General features: G+C 56.0%; 1 protein-coding gene across 5 annotated transcripts in view; it reads left to right on the forward strand.

The window, feature by feature from the left end:
- The window catches only part of CLASRP (CLK4 associating serine/arginine rich protein), a 32,762-nt gene that overhangs the window by 14,299 nt on the left and 5,697 nt on the right, over positions 1 to 12,766 (forward strand). For 4 of the 5 annotated variants that reach the window (XR_004440408.1, XM_033223619.1, XM_033223620.1 and 1 more), the window contains exons 3-13: positions 279 to 376; positions 972 to 1,073; positions 1,279 to 1,358; positions 3,919 to 4,003; positions 5,229 to 5,377; positions 6,717 to 6,813; positions 7,823 to 7,901; positions 7,988 to 8,061; positions 9,577 to 9,618; positions 11,699 to 11,914; positions 12,030 to 12,317. Coding sequence is in view for 4 of the 5 variants with exons in the window: in XM_033223619.1 (XP_033079510.1) it covers positions 279 to 376; positions 972 to 1,073; positions 1,279 to 1,358; positions 3,919 to 4,003; positions 5,229 to 5,377; positions 6,717 to 6,813; positions 7,823 to 7,901; positions 7,988 to 8,061; positions 9,577 to 9,618; positions 11,699 to 11,914; positions 12,030 to 12,317 (1,310 nt within the window). In the remaining variant the exon portion in view is untranslated. The remainder of the gene's footprint in view (positions 1 to 278; positions 377 to 971; positions 1,074 to 1,278; positions 1,359 to 3,918; positions 4,004 to 5,228; positions 5,378 to 6,716; positions 6,814 to 7,822; positions 7,902 to 7,987; positions 8,062 to 9,576; positions 9,619 to 11,698; positions 11,915 to 12,029; positions 12,318 to 12,766) is intronic. The other variant, XM_033223622.1, reaches the window with a different exon arrangement.

Raw genomic sequence — 12,766 nt, forward strand, 5'->3', positions numbered from 1 at the left:
TTTGTATTTTTGGTAGCGCCTGGGTTTCGCCATGTTGGTCTGGAACTCCTGACTTTAGGTGACCCACCTGCCTTGGCCTTCCAAAGTGTTGAGATTACAGGCGTGAGCCTCCGTGCCTAGCCAATTCCCTTATTTCTAAAGGTTAGCAGCTTGGTTCACCTCTGAGGTATGGCCCACTTGACCTTAGAAGTGAGCTTGCTGCTAAGCTGGGTTGTGTTTGAGGGGGTGGGGTTTGGAGCTCTGTTGGGTGGTGACCTCAGTCCTGTTTACCCCTGCAGAAGAAAGACCCAGCCCAGTTCCTGCAGGTACATGGCCGAGCTTGCAAGGTGCACCTGGATTCTGCAGTCGCCCTGGCTGCTGAGAGCCCTGTTAATATGTAAGACTCATACGGGAGGCAGGAGAGTGTCTGTGACTGAAGACTGGGAGTCAGAACCGACCTGGGGTGGTGTAGAGTCTGGAGCGGAGACTGGAGTATGGACAGATGTTTGGGGACTCAGAGGCAGGGAAGGCATGACCCACATGTGAAGGTGATAGTCACAGGGTGTAAGAACAATGAGCAAGGGTTGGGGTGGAGGCCCTAGGGTAGCAGTCCTGGTTGGAGGACTTAGAAATGGGTGGAGCCAGGGCCAGAGGCACAGAGGAAGCAGAGAGTAGGTTGCCAGACCAGGGCTGTCTCAGGGTGCCTGAGGCCCGCTCCTCAAATACCCACTAGGACCTGGTTCAAGTTCCCCACTATTGCTTGGTTCTGAGAAATGGGGTCCTGGTGTCCCCAGGGGCAGTCAGATGACTGGCCTGTTTCAGGCCCCAGGAGCCTGCATGTGGATTCAGGGAGGCTTGCAGCAGAGGGACTGAGAGCTGGGGCCTGCGGTGAGGGCCAGGCTTCCAAGCCTCAGCTGGGAGGGGCAGGCACTTTGTGTCCTGGGCACTGTGGACCCTGAAGTTCTTGCTTTCCTGCTCCCCTCCCACTTCAGGATGCCCTGGCAGGGGGACACCAACAACATGATCGACCGATTCGATGTCCGCGCCCACCTGGACCACATCCCCGACTACACCCCCCCACTGCTCACCACCATGTAAGCCGCCTCCCAGAGGGCTGCCAGGCACGGTGTCATACCCAGGAGCCCCTGTTCTTTTCCCAGCTTGCCTGTCACCTTCCTAGGAGCCCCTCCTATTTGGTACCGCCCTGAGCCTGAGGGGGATGCCTCATTTCCCTTCCTGCTGGCTTGGGGTGGGATCCACCCCTTCCCTCTGATTTCAAGGTCTCACCCTCCTCTAAAGCTCCCCAGAGCAGGAGTCGGATGAACGAAAGTGTAACTACGAGCGCTACCGAGGCCTGGTGCAGAACGACTTTGCCGGCAGTGAGTGATCTGCAGGGGGACGAGGGGTGTGGGGTTTGGGGGCCCTGGAGCCTGGAAGACATAAATAAGTTTGGGAAGAAAAGTTTTATCCACATACTTTCTACTAAAGGATCTTGGGTTCCGGCTCCAGCTCTACGATAGACTCACTTTGCCTGCATCTCTTTCCCCTTCGGGGCCTCCGTCTCTGGATTTGGTATAGGGGATGTCTGCCGAATTGGTTGTTCCCAGCAGGGTCACGTCCATATACCATGCCTTCGGACTCCATGGTCCTTTTTTCTTTAAAGAATAGAGAAAATAGCAAGAATATGTTTTTATTTTTATTTTTAAATTTTTTAAATATTTATTTATTTATTTATTAGAGGCGGAGTTTCGTTCTTGTTGCCCAGGCTAGAGTGCAGTGGTATGATCTCGGCTCACTGCAACCTCTGCCTCCTGGGTTCAAGTGATTCTCCTGCCTCAGCCTCCTAAGTAGCTGGGATCACAAGTGCCTGCCACCACCCCCAGCTAATTTTTTGTAGTTTTAGTAGAGACAGGGTTTCACCATCTTGGCCAGGCTGGTCTTGAGCTCCTGACCTTGTGATCCACCTACCACGGCCTCCCAAAGTGCTGGGATTACAGGCGTGAGCCACCGCACCCGGCTGTCACCCTATTTTACAGACAAGGATGTCGAGGGGGAACACCTTGTCTAAGGACCTGGGATTCTCCATGTGTCCTTAACCGCTGCTCTCTGCTGATGGAAAGCTCCTAACTCACCTACCAAGAACTAGAGATTCCCTTTCTTGGGGTTCTCTGTGGAGTTAAGGGAAGGATGGAGTTCTCTGCTGGGTTTGTGCCTTACTACCTGGTGGGTCTCGGTTTCCTCTTCGAGAAGCGTGGTGGTGATGATTTTGTCGCATGGGGTGGTTGTGAGAGTTGAGTGAGGTGATGTGTATAAAACCCCAGCACTGAACCTGGCACAGTCAGCCCTCCATGTGGGTCTGCTAGTCCAGTATTTGTTTATTTCTAAGATAGATGCTTTTTTGATTTTCTAAAATCAGAGGCTGCCAAAATTCTAGTGATCACCGAGGCCTTAGAATCAGGGACATGTGGTATAATGGATACTGTTTTTGCCATCATTCCAGGCCACATAGATTCCTGGTGGTAGAGCCAGGGTTCCCTTAGTTTTGCCTCACTCTGCATTTATTCATTCACTTCCACAAACAGTCATTGAGCACATGCGGTGTGGCAGGTGCTGCTCTGGGATCAGTGGCATGGTAGGGGAGAGGGCAGCAGCTCCATACTCAATGTCAGTGACGCCAATTACAAACCAAGATGATGTGACAGACAGTGCACCATTCTCTGAGAAAAATAGGACAGAAGTCCTGGACCAAGGCTGGGGTCGGTGATGTATGGATAGAAGCTCCCTGGGAGGCACGGGTAGGCCACAGGATTCCAGGCCGAGAGCAGCCTGGGCAAAACCCTGTGTCAGCCGGGACTATGGGCACACTGGAGGGTTAAAGAGAAGGCCCGTGTGACTGGAGCAGGGAGAGCGAGGGAGCTTGTGCAAGACAGGGTCAGCAGGGCCCCTCCTGGGCTTTGGAGACAACAAGTAGAAATTGGGGTATCTGCTGGAGCAAGGAAGGGCCGTGCTACGTCCCCTTCTGGCCCGCCAGCCCACCCACCTCTTGTTCCAGATAGAAAAACTCAGGCCAGCCGGGCACGGTGACTCATACCTCTAATTCCAGCACTTTGGGAGGTCGAGGTGGTGGATCACCTGAGGTCGGGAGTTGGAGATCAGCCTGACCAACATGGAGAAACCCTGTCTATACTAAAAATACAAAATTAGCTGGGTGTGGTGGCACATGCCTGTAATCCCAGCTACTTGGGAGGCTGAGGCAGGAGAATCTCTTGAACCCAGAAGGCGGAGGTTGCAGTGAGCCAAGATCGCACCATTGCACTCCAGCCTGGGCAACAAGAATGAAACTCCATCTCAAAAAAAATACGGACAAAGAAAAACTGAGGCCCAGGGAGGGAAGGAAGGAAGGGGACTCACCACCCACGGTCCCACAGCAAGTCAGGGACACGTGTCTCTCTGCAGGGAAGATCAGGAAGGCTCTGGTACATTGTTGAGTCCCCTAAGCTGGGTGTTAAAACAAGTCACGGAGAGGCTTGCAGTGGAGTGACCTGTGCAGTCAGAGTGGCGTGTGGCGCTCAGGAGCAGGTTTTGGTTCTGAAGGGTCCAGCCAGAGGCCTCCAGGAACAGTTAGAATGGTGGTAGAGTGTCCAAGTACCAGGCCAGGCACTCACTTTGCCTGTGGTCCCATTTTACGGAAAAGGAAACCGAGGCACAGATGTGCTAAGTCACTTGACCAAGGTCGTGTGTCCAGTGAGTGATGTGTCCAAGGCTCTGCTGCAGTTGCTTGTGTCCCACCAGACACAGTTTGATTATCTGGAAGTGGTGACTGCCCCAAGGTGCACTGGGGTTGCACCTGTCTTTCTGCCTCATGGCACTCTGATGTTCCCCCACTGAATTCCTAGTGTCCCCAACCCACTCTGACCCGGGGTCTCTTGTTTGCTGCAGTCTCAGAGGAGCAGTGCCTGTACCAGATCTACATTGACGAGTTGTACGGAGGCCTCCAGAGACCCAGTGAAGATGAGAAGAAGAAGTGAGTTGGGGTCTGGGGTGCAGGGGGTTGAGGAGGCAGGAGGGCTGGGAGCCCCAGGCAGGCATGGCCTCTTCCATCCTGTCCACCAGGGTCTCCCCAGAACCAAGGATGGTGTTCAGCACACAGTCAGTGCTCACTTAATAACTGTGTAGAGGAAGAAGCCCTGTCGGGGTGCCAGGGCTTGCCGACAGCTCTGCGTTGCATTTTCAGCTTGGGGAGTGGTGGGAGGTGCAGTCCCTGTGGTCAGACAGCCCTGGGTTTGAGTCCTGGCTGTGAGGCCCTGAGTGGGAATTCTCTGAGCCTTGCTGTGCTTCCCTGTAAAATGGGGCTGGCAGGAGGCCCCGCTGCCTGGAGTTGGGAGGCATGCGGGAGACAGAGCTTGTGAAGTACCTGTCTTAGCACCTGCCGTGTAGTGAGCTTGCAATCAGCCCTAGCTGATGTCACTCTGGAGAGAGGCTTCTCAAAGCTGCATCCTTCAAGGAGTGGCTGGGGAGACCCGGGCCTTATCCTGGAGCAGCTGCCTCTGAGGAGCAGCGGCCAGGCAGTCTCACTTCTCTCTTCTCCAGCTTGGTCTGATGCGCTCAGGCCCCTACCCTCACACATGCTGTTCCCTCTGCAGGGCTTAGCTCTCCTCCAGGCCAGCTGCTGTTGCCCTGGTGCACGGTAGACTGGAGCCCTGGCTCGGGACTGGGCGGCTCCCTCAGTGACACCTTCCCTCCTGCTCCCCCTGACTGCTTGCCGCCTTCCTCCACTGGGAGGGGTCCCATGGGACTGTCCTGGATGCTTCTTGGAGACTTCAACCCTCGTCCACGGCCCCAGCCTCAGGGTCCTGCTCAGGCCCCTCAGGCACTGCTCTGTTCAGGGCAAAGCTGGGGCACCTGACTGCTCAGGAGGACTCTGGGCTGTGCCCTCGTGGGACTTATGGTCTAGGCGGGAGACAGACCTTCCCCAACAGAGATGACCCAAGGAAGGCAGGACTGGGGAGCTCAGGACAGTGCCAACCCACCCTAGGGTGCCAGTGAAGGACTTCTTGGCAGGTGGGGCCCTGGAGCTGAGATGTGGAGGAAGAGGGAGGAGCTGGGTGTGGGCAGGAGCAGAGGGACCTAGGCCGAGGGACAGCCTGAGGGGAGGGGGCCGTGGCACTCGAGAAGCTGGTGTGTGGGGCCAGCCTGGGGCCCTCCTCTCTGCCAGGCACGGCCCTGGCTCAACGGCTCCCCTTTCCCAGGCTGGCAGAGAAGAAGGCTTCCATCGGTTATACCTACGAGGACAGCACGGTGGCTGAGGTAGAGAAGGCGGCAGAAAAGCCAGAGGAGGAGGAGTCAGCAGCCGAGGAGGAGAGCAACTCGGATGAAGATGAGGTCATCCCCGACATCGGTGGGGTCCCCTCTCTGCCCTCCCCACCCACAGTCCCTGGGCATCGTTTCTGTGTCTCGTCCCTCACCCTCTGTGGGGCACCCCGTGCTTACGAGCTGTGTCGCTCTCCCTCCCCCGCCCCAGGGCACGCCAGCCTCCTGCCACCCCGTCTCACTCATCTCTCATTTCTAGGGTGGTGTTTCTATGATCTTTTCCCCTCCTAGGTGTTGACTCCATTCTTCTCCACTTGGGCCGGCCTCTGTGTGCCTCTGCCCCTTCTCTGCTCTCTTCCCTCCTCTGGAAAACAAGTGTTCATCTCTTACAGAGCCAGCCCCCATCCTCCAGGCATCTATCTGTTCACCCTCCCCTCTCTGCCATTCACCTCCCCTCTGGATTTCCACTGATCAAACCACCCCGAGTCTCTCCGCTTTTCTCATCCTGGCTCTCATCCAGCAGCCGGCTCTTTTTATTTTTTTATTTATTATTTTTTTTTTGGGATGGAGTTCTGCTCTCACCCCGGCTGGAGTGCAGTGGCGTGATCTTGGCTCACTGTGACCTCCACCTCCTGGGTTCAAGCGATTCTCCTGCCTTAGCTTCCCAAGTAGTTGGGACTACAGGCACACGCCACCATGGCCAGCTAATTTTTGTACTTTTAGTAGAGACAGGGTTTCACTACATTGGTCAGGCTGGTCTTGAACTCCTGACCTCATGATCCACTTGCCTTGGCCACCCAAAGTGCTGGGATTACAGGCGTGAGCCACTGCGCTCAGACCAGCAGCCGGCTCTTTATTCACACTCTGTAGAGCCACACATTGACCTCCACCCAGCCCTCCTTCCGCTGGCTCATCACACGCCCTGCTTCCAAACACCTGTGACCTGTACCCTGCCTGCCGCCCACCATGATCTTCAGCCGCCGTCTGTCTGACCCTATTCAGTCCTCCCTCCCACATCAACCCCGCCACACATCTCATCCATTCCTCCCTCCCTCCATCCACCCATCCCTCCTTCCTTCCTTCCCTGCCTCTATTCCCTTCATCCCTCCTGCCCTCCATCCATCCCTGCATCCCTTCATCCGTCCCTCCACCCATCCATCCATCTCTCCCTTCTTTCTCTCCCTCCGTTCATCTGCCCCTTCCAAGCCCCGTCCCCCAGCTGCCTCTGTCCACCCTGTGTTGTGCTCACCTCTGGCCAAGCCCTGTGTGAGCCTAGGGGATGCCAAGATGAGCCATACTTGATGCCATCCCTTCCTGAAGAGTCCTTCAGTCTGGCAGGCGCCCCATCACCCCCACCTGGAGCACTGCCCCTTCTCCCCTGTCCTCTTGCTCGGCCGTGGCTCCTGACAGCCTTTCTCTTGGTGCAGACGTGGAGGTGGACGTGGATGAACTGAACCAGGAGCAGGTGGCAGATCTCAACAAACAGGCCACGACTTATGGCATGGCCGACGGTGACTTCGTCAGGTGAGGCCTGCCTGCTGACACTCCTCCCCATTCTGTGGGCCCACCCTGGCATCTCACTGTTACTCCCGATACTGACAGCCATCCTGTTTGTGAGCATTTGTGTGCCTGACCCTGGGCCCAGGACTTTACACATGCAGGTCCCTGAGCCTATGGTGGTCGTGGCCTCACTTCATCTGTGCAGGAACAGGCTGCACCCAAATCACCCAGCCTGCCCTACTTAGTGTGACCTGGGGCGAATCTGACTCTTGGAAGCCCAGGGGATTCCTAGGCTGGGGGACAGCACCCTCTAGTGGAGAGGCTTCATTCCCTGGTGATTTATCCTGGCAGTTGCTCTACCCTGAGCCACACCCACTGCTGAGCTCATAAGACCACACAGAATGGTCCCAGCTCACTGGGCAGTGAACCAGAAGCGGAGCCTGAGCATGGTACCCTCTGCCCAGAGCCCTTTGTGGCTTCCACCTCCCTCAGGCGCATCCAGTGTCCTCACCGTGGCTGAAAGGTCTTACCCATCTGGTCCTCTTGACTGCCCCCATCCCCCCTGCCCAGCCTCCATGGCCTCCTTGCTCCTCAAGTGCAGAGGCCTGGCCCAGCACCTGGGCCACTCTGTCTGCTGTTCACTTCCGGCGTTTGCAGCTTGCTCCCCCAGGTTTCTCTCTAGATACCCCGTTCTGTGTGGCTTCCCTGAGCTTCCTCTTGAAAAATGCAGCTTCCTCTGCCTTTGCTCTAACATCTAATGGACCATGCATTTTATTCCCTTGCTCATTATCTTCTCCCCTAGAATGTCAGCCCGTGCAGGTGAGGATTTCTGTTTTTTTTCAGTGCTGAGTTCTTGATGCCTAAGATAGCACCTGGCACACAGAGGGTGCTCAATAAGTGGCACTGAATGAAAGATACCTCAGGCTGGTGTGGGGTGACTCGGGTCCCTCACTTTCTCTGATGACTCAGCCTGTGTCCTCCTTATCCTGTGGCGTGCCCCCTCCTCCACCCTAATTCTCACCCCCCTCTATAGGATGCTCCGGAAAGATAAGGAGGAGGCAGAGGCCATCAAGCACGCCAAGGCCCTTGAGGAGGAGAAGGCCATGTACTCGGTGAGGTCTGGGCTGGAGTAGAAGGGGACAGGGTTGTGTCACAGGGAGGGCACCCCCTCACCAGTCTGGCACCCACCCTACTCCAGGGACGCCGCTCTCGACGCCAGCGGAGAGAGTTTCGGGAGAAGCGGCTGAGGGGTCGCAAGATCAGCCCACCCAGGTAGGGCTTCTCCCTGAACGCCCACCCTGCTGGCCTCTGGGGGAAGGGAGCGGGGGCTTAGGGCCTGAGAAGGCTCTTTGGAGGCAGGCATTTGACTTGAGGAAAGAGTCTTTCTAGTGGGGCGATGCATGGCCTGCATGAAGGTTTAGAGGTAGGAACGGCCTTGAGGGCCATGTGGACTCCTTTCCTTGCCAGCCACTCCCCTCACCCTGCAGGACTGGGGGCCCTTGCCAGACTCCCAGGAGCCCATGCACAGGCGGCATGAGGCTGTCACTAGGGCGGCAGAGGAATAGAGGGCACAGGCTTTGCCCTGGACTCTCACCCAGTTCTGCTGCTTGGCTGTTTCCTGTGTTGGAGTTTGGACAAGTGACTTCCTGAACTCTCTGAGCTTCACTTTCTTCCTTTGGAAAGTGAAACATTATCACCTACCATGAGAGAGGGCTGGGGCAGTCCCCACAGGGAGGTCTTGGGACAGGTTTGGAGGAGGCAGTCTGGCTTGGAGCAGTGAGCCCAGCCTGGGTCAGGAAGCCTTGAGGAGAGGCCCGGTGCAAACCCATGCCTCTTTTTGCCACATATCTTAAAGGAGAGTGATTGAGGGTTCCTATAAGGCTTAAATGACTTGTAGGTTCAGGGGTTGGTGTGCGAAACATTCCTTAAAGAATAGCACCAGTTGTCACTGCTGTCAGCGGTGGCACAGAGGCACACAGAGGGTAGTGCAGGAAAGGCCAGGCTGGGTGGCTGTAGGGCCTGGGTTTGGATCCCAGTTTCCTCCTTTATGAGCTGCATGATGCTGGACAAGTGACTTCACCTCTCTGGGCCTCAGTTTCCTCAGCTGTGATAGTCTCTCTCTTCTTTTTTTTTCCAGAGACAGGGTCTTGTTCCGTCACCCAGGCTGGAGTGCAGTGGTGCAATCACGACTTACTGCAGCCTCAAATTCCTAGGCTCAGGCGAGCCTCCTACCTCAGTCTCCTTAGTAGCTGAGATTACTGGCATGCATCACCACTCCCAGCTAATTAAAATAAAATATGCTTTGTAGAGATGGAGTCTTGCTATGTTGCCCAGGCTGGTCTCAAACTCCTGGGTTCAAGTGATCCTTCCACTTCAGCCTCCCAAAGTGCTGGGATTACAGGCATGAGCCGCCACACCGAGCCTATTTTAATCTTATCATCATCATCATTAGTAAGCCCAGACCCAGTGAGAGCCAGAGACGAGGATTGGGAGGAGGGATGCTTTCATTCTAGGGTCAGGAGGCCAAGCAGAACCAGGGTTGCTGAAGTCCAAGTTCCTCAGAGTCATGATGGGTCTAGGACATTGTGGGGTGGGGCCTAAGTTCATGCTTGACAGATCTGAGGTGGGGGTGGGTGGAGGAATCAAGGGAAGGCCCCCAACCTGGTCAGCAGCCCCCTCACTGTGCCAGGTGCCTAGCTTTGGGTCCTCAAGTTGGGGGACTTATCCCAAATTCATGCCTACTGAGATCTTAAGCCCCAACTTGTCCCACCCCATTCTTCTCTCTAGCTATGCCCGCCGAGACAGCCCCACCTATGACCCCTATAAGCGGTAAGTTCCTCCGGAGGACCAGGGAGTAGCAGACAGGGAGCCCCCTGATGGGGACAGGGACGCTGAGGAGGGGATGGGGGGTTCACCCTGCTAGGCCACCCCAAGACCACAGACTGCATGATATGTTCTGGGTCTGAATCATTTTTGTGTTTTCCAGATCACTGTCTTGTTTTCCCAGTTTTAAATAGAATTTTCTTTTGTTTTTTTTTTGAGACGGAGTCTCGCTGTGTCGCCCAGGCTGGAGTGCAGTGGCCCGATCTCGACTCACTGCAAGCTCCGCCTTCCGGGTTCACACCATTCTCTGGGACTACAGGCGCCTGCCACCACACCCGGCTAATTTTTTGTATTTTTAGTAGAGATGGGGTTTCACCGTGTTAGCTAGGATGGTCTCGATCTCCTGACCTCGTGATCTGCCCGCCTCGGCCTCCCAAAGTACTGGGATTACAGGCGTGAGCCCCGCGCCCGGCCAATAAAATTTTCTTTATATTTGAAGCTTCTTTATTTTATTTTTCTGATTTAAATACAGCGCAGTCTTATGGTAAAAAATGATCAAATATGGCAAAACTGTGACTGAGAAATCAAGTCACTTTAATCTCAATTTCCAGAAGTGGCCAGTGGGAAATAACAGGCACTCAGTAGCACCGCTGGGCACAGGTGCTTGTCTCGTGGGTGAAAGAATGGTTGGAGCAGAGATTTTGAGAGGGACCAAGCTCAGTGTGATCCTAGTCCCCCTCATCCAAGCTCTGTAGCTCTCTGAAGCCCAGTTCCCTCTTTGGAAGGGGGTGGGAATGGAATCTTCCTCATGTGGCTGTGGGTCGAGGTTAGATAAGGTGTGAATGGCTTCTGGGGAAATAAAAGGTGTAGGTTAGTGCTCTATACGTGGGAGTGTTGGATATCAGGTACCTTCTTTTTATTTTTAAAATTTCATGTATTAAAAAAAAACTGTTTTTTTTTTTTTTAAAAAATTGAGATAAGTGTCTGACCAGGCTGGTTTTGAACTCCTGGTCTCAAGCAATCCTCCCACCTGGGCCTCCCAAAGTGCTAGGATTACAGGCGTGAGCCACCACACTTGGCCACTTCCTTTTTATTTTACTAAAATGGAATTGCACCACACTCAGTGTTTCAGAACTCGCTTTTTCCTCCCAGATTATCCATGTTTCTTTCTTTCTTTTTTTTTTTTTGAGGCAGAGTCTCACTCTGTCGCCGGGGCTGGAGTGCAGTGGCCAGATCTCAGCTCACTGCAAGCTCCACCTTCCGGGTTTACGCCATTCTCCTGCCTCAGCCTCCCGAGTAGCTGGGACTACAGGCACCCGCCACTTCGCGCGGCTAGTTTTTCTATTTTTAGTAGAGACGGGGTTTCACCGTGTTAGCCAGGATGGTCTCGATCTCCTGACCTCGTGATCCGCCCATCTCGGCCTCCCAAAGTCCTGGGATTACAGGCTTGAGCCACTGCGCCCGGCTATCCATGTTTCTTTTGAGTAAAACTTTTCTGTGTTTTGTGCAGAGATCTGCTTATCTTTTTTTTTTTTTTTTGAGACGGAGTCTCGCTGTGTTGCCCAGGCTGGTGTGCAGTGGTGTGATCTGGACTCACTGCAACCTCTGCTTCCCAGGTTCAAGCAGTTATCGTGCCCTCAGCCTCCTGAGTAGCTGGAATTACGGGTGCGCGCCACCATGCCCAGCTAATTTTTTTGTGTTTTTTGTAGAGACGGGGTTTCACCTTGTTGGCCAGGCTGGTCTCAAACTCCTGGTCTCAAGTGATCGGCCTGCCTCGGCCTCCCAGAGTGCTGGGATTACAGGTGTGAGCCACCACGCCCGGCCTGCTCATCCATTTTTCATAGCCACATAAAATTAGAGCAGTTGTCTGTCATTGTCCTTCCTGGTTATTTAGCAAAGGCTGCATGGTTGTGAGTCAAGTCCTTGTTCAGAGCTGGGTCTTCAGTGCCCTCCAGGCTCCATCCACCCGCCTGGCTTCCCGGGTTGCTCTGGCCTGCGCTGGCGCTGCTGTTGCTCGGCTGTGTGTGCTGTTCCCGGAGAGGCTCCGGGAGCCTGGGCTAGTGAGCCTCCTCCTCCCTACCTGTAGGTCACCCTCAGAGTCCAGCTCGGAGTCCCGCTCCCGCTCCCGCTCCCCGACCCCAGGCCGCGAGGAGAAGATCACGTTCATCACCAGTTTTGGAGGCAGCGATGAGGAGGCAGCCGCAGCTGCTGCTGCCGCAGCCGCATCAGGGGTCGCCACAGGGAAGCCCCCCGCACCTCCCCAGCCTGGCGGCCCCGCCCCAGGACGTAATGCCAGCGCCCGGTCGGTAACGCTCCCGCCGCCCGCCCTACGCCCCGGTCACCATGGGGGGGACCCGGGGCAGAGGGGGGCCGCGGCTCAAGCCTGCGCTGACCGGCCCTTCGTGCCCCGCCTGCAGCCGCCGCTCCTCTTCCTCCTCCTCCTCCTCTTCCGCCTCGAGGACCTCCAGCTCCCGCTCCAGCTCTCGCTCCAGCTCCCGCTCACGCCGTGGCGGGGGCTACTACCGTTCCGGCCGCCACGCCCGCTCCCGGTCCCGCTCCTGGTCCCGCTCCCGCTCCCGCTCCCGGCGCTACTCCCGGTCCCGTAGCCGTGGCCGGCGGCACTCAGGTGGGGGCTCCCGAGATGGACACCGCTACTCCCGCTCGCCCGCCCGGCGTGGTGGTTACGGGCCCCGGCGCAGAAGCAGGTGTGTGCGGCTGGGCGTGGGCGGGAGGGCCTGGGGGGCGCGGGCTTCGATCTTGGGGAGAAGGTGCTCAGAGGGAGGAAACCTGGCCACCTGGCTCAGAGAACACCCCATCTGAGGGGACAGGCACAGGCCACTGCTCTTCCGCCGGAAGCTCTTGGTTGGAAAGGGCAAGGCATAGGTGTTTGCGTACGCATCCTGGCGGCAGTGGAGGTGGAGCCTAGCCCGTTTTCCACAGCAGGGTGTGGAGAGGAGACTGCGTATCTCTCTCTCCTCAGGAGACTGTCTTTGCTGTCAGGGGTTCCAGGTCCAGGGGAATAGAAGCGCATGGACGCTCTAGGGTATTCTGTAGCTTGAAGGGACGGGTCCGGGTCTTGAGGGCTGGGAAACTCCTTGGTGGGGGTGCGTTCCTGTGTGGCCAGGAGCGGATGGGGAAGTGAGTGGAAAAAATC

Source organism: Trachypithecus francoisi, unplaced genomic scaffold (genome assembly GCF_009764315.1).
Source record: "Trachypithecus francoisi isolate TF-2019V2 unplaced genomic scaffold, Tfra_2.0 Lachesis_group12, whole genome shotgun sequence".
Lineage (NCBI taxonomy): Eukaryota > Metazoa > Chordata > Mammalia > Primates > Cercopithecidae > Trachypithecus > Trachypithecus francoisi.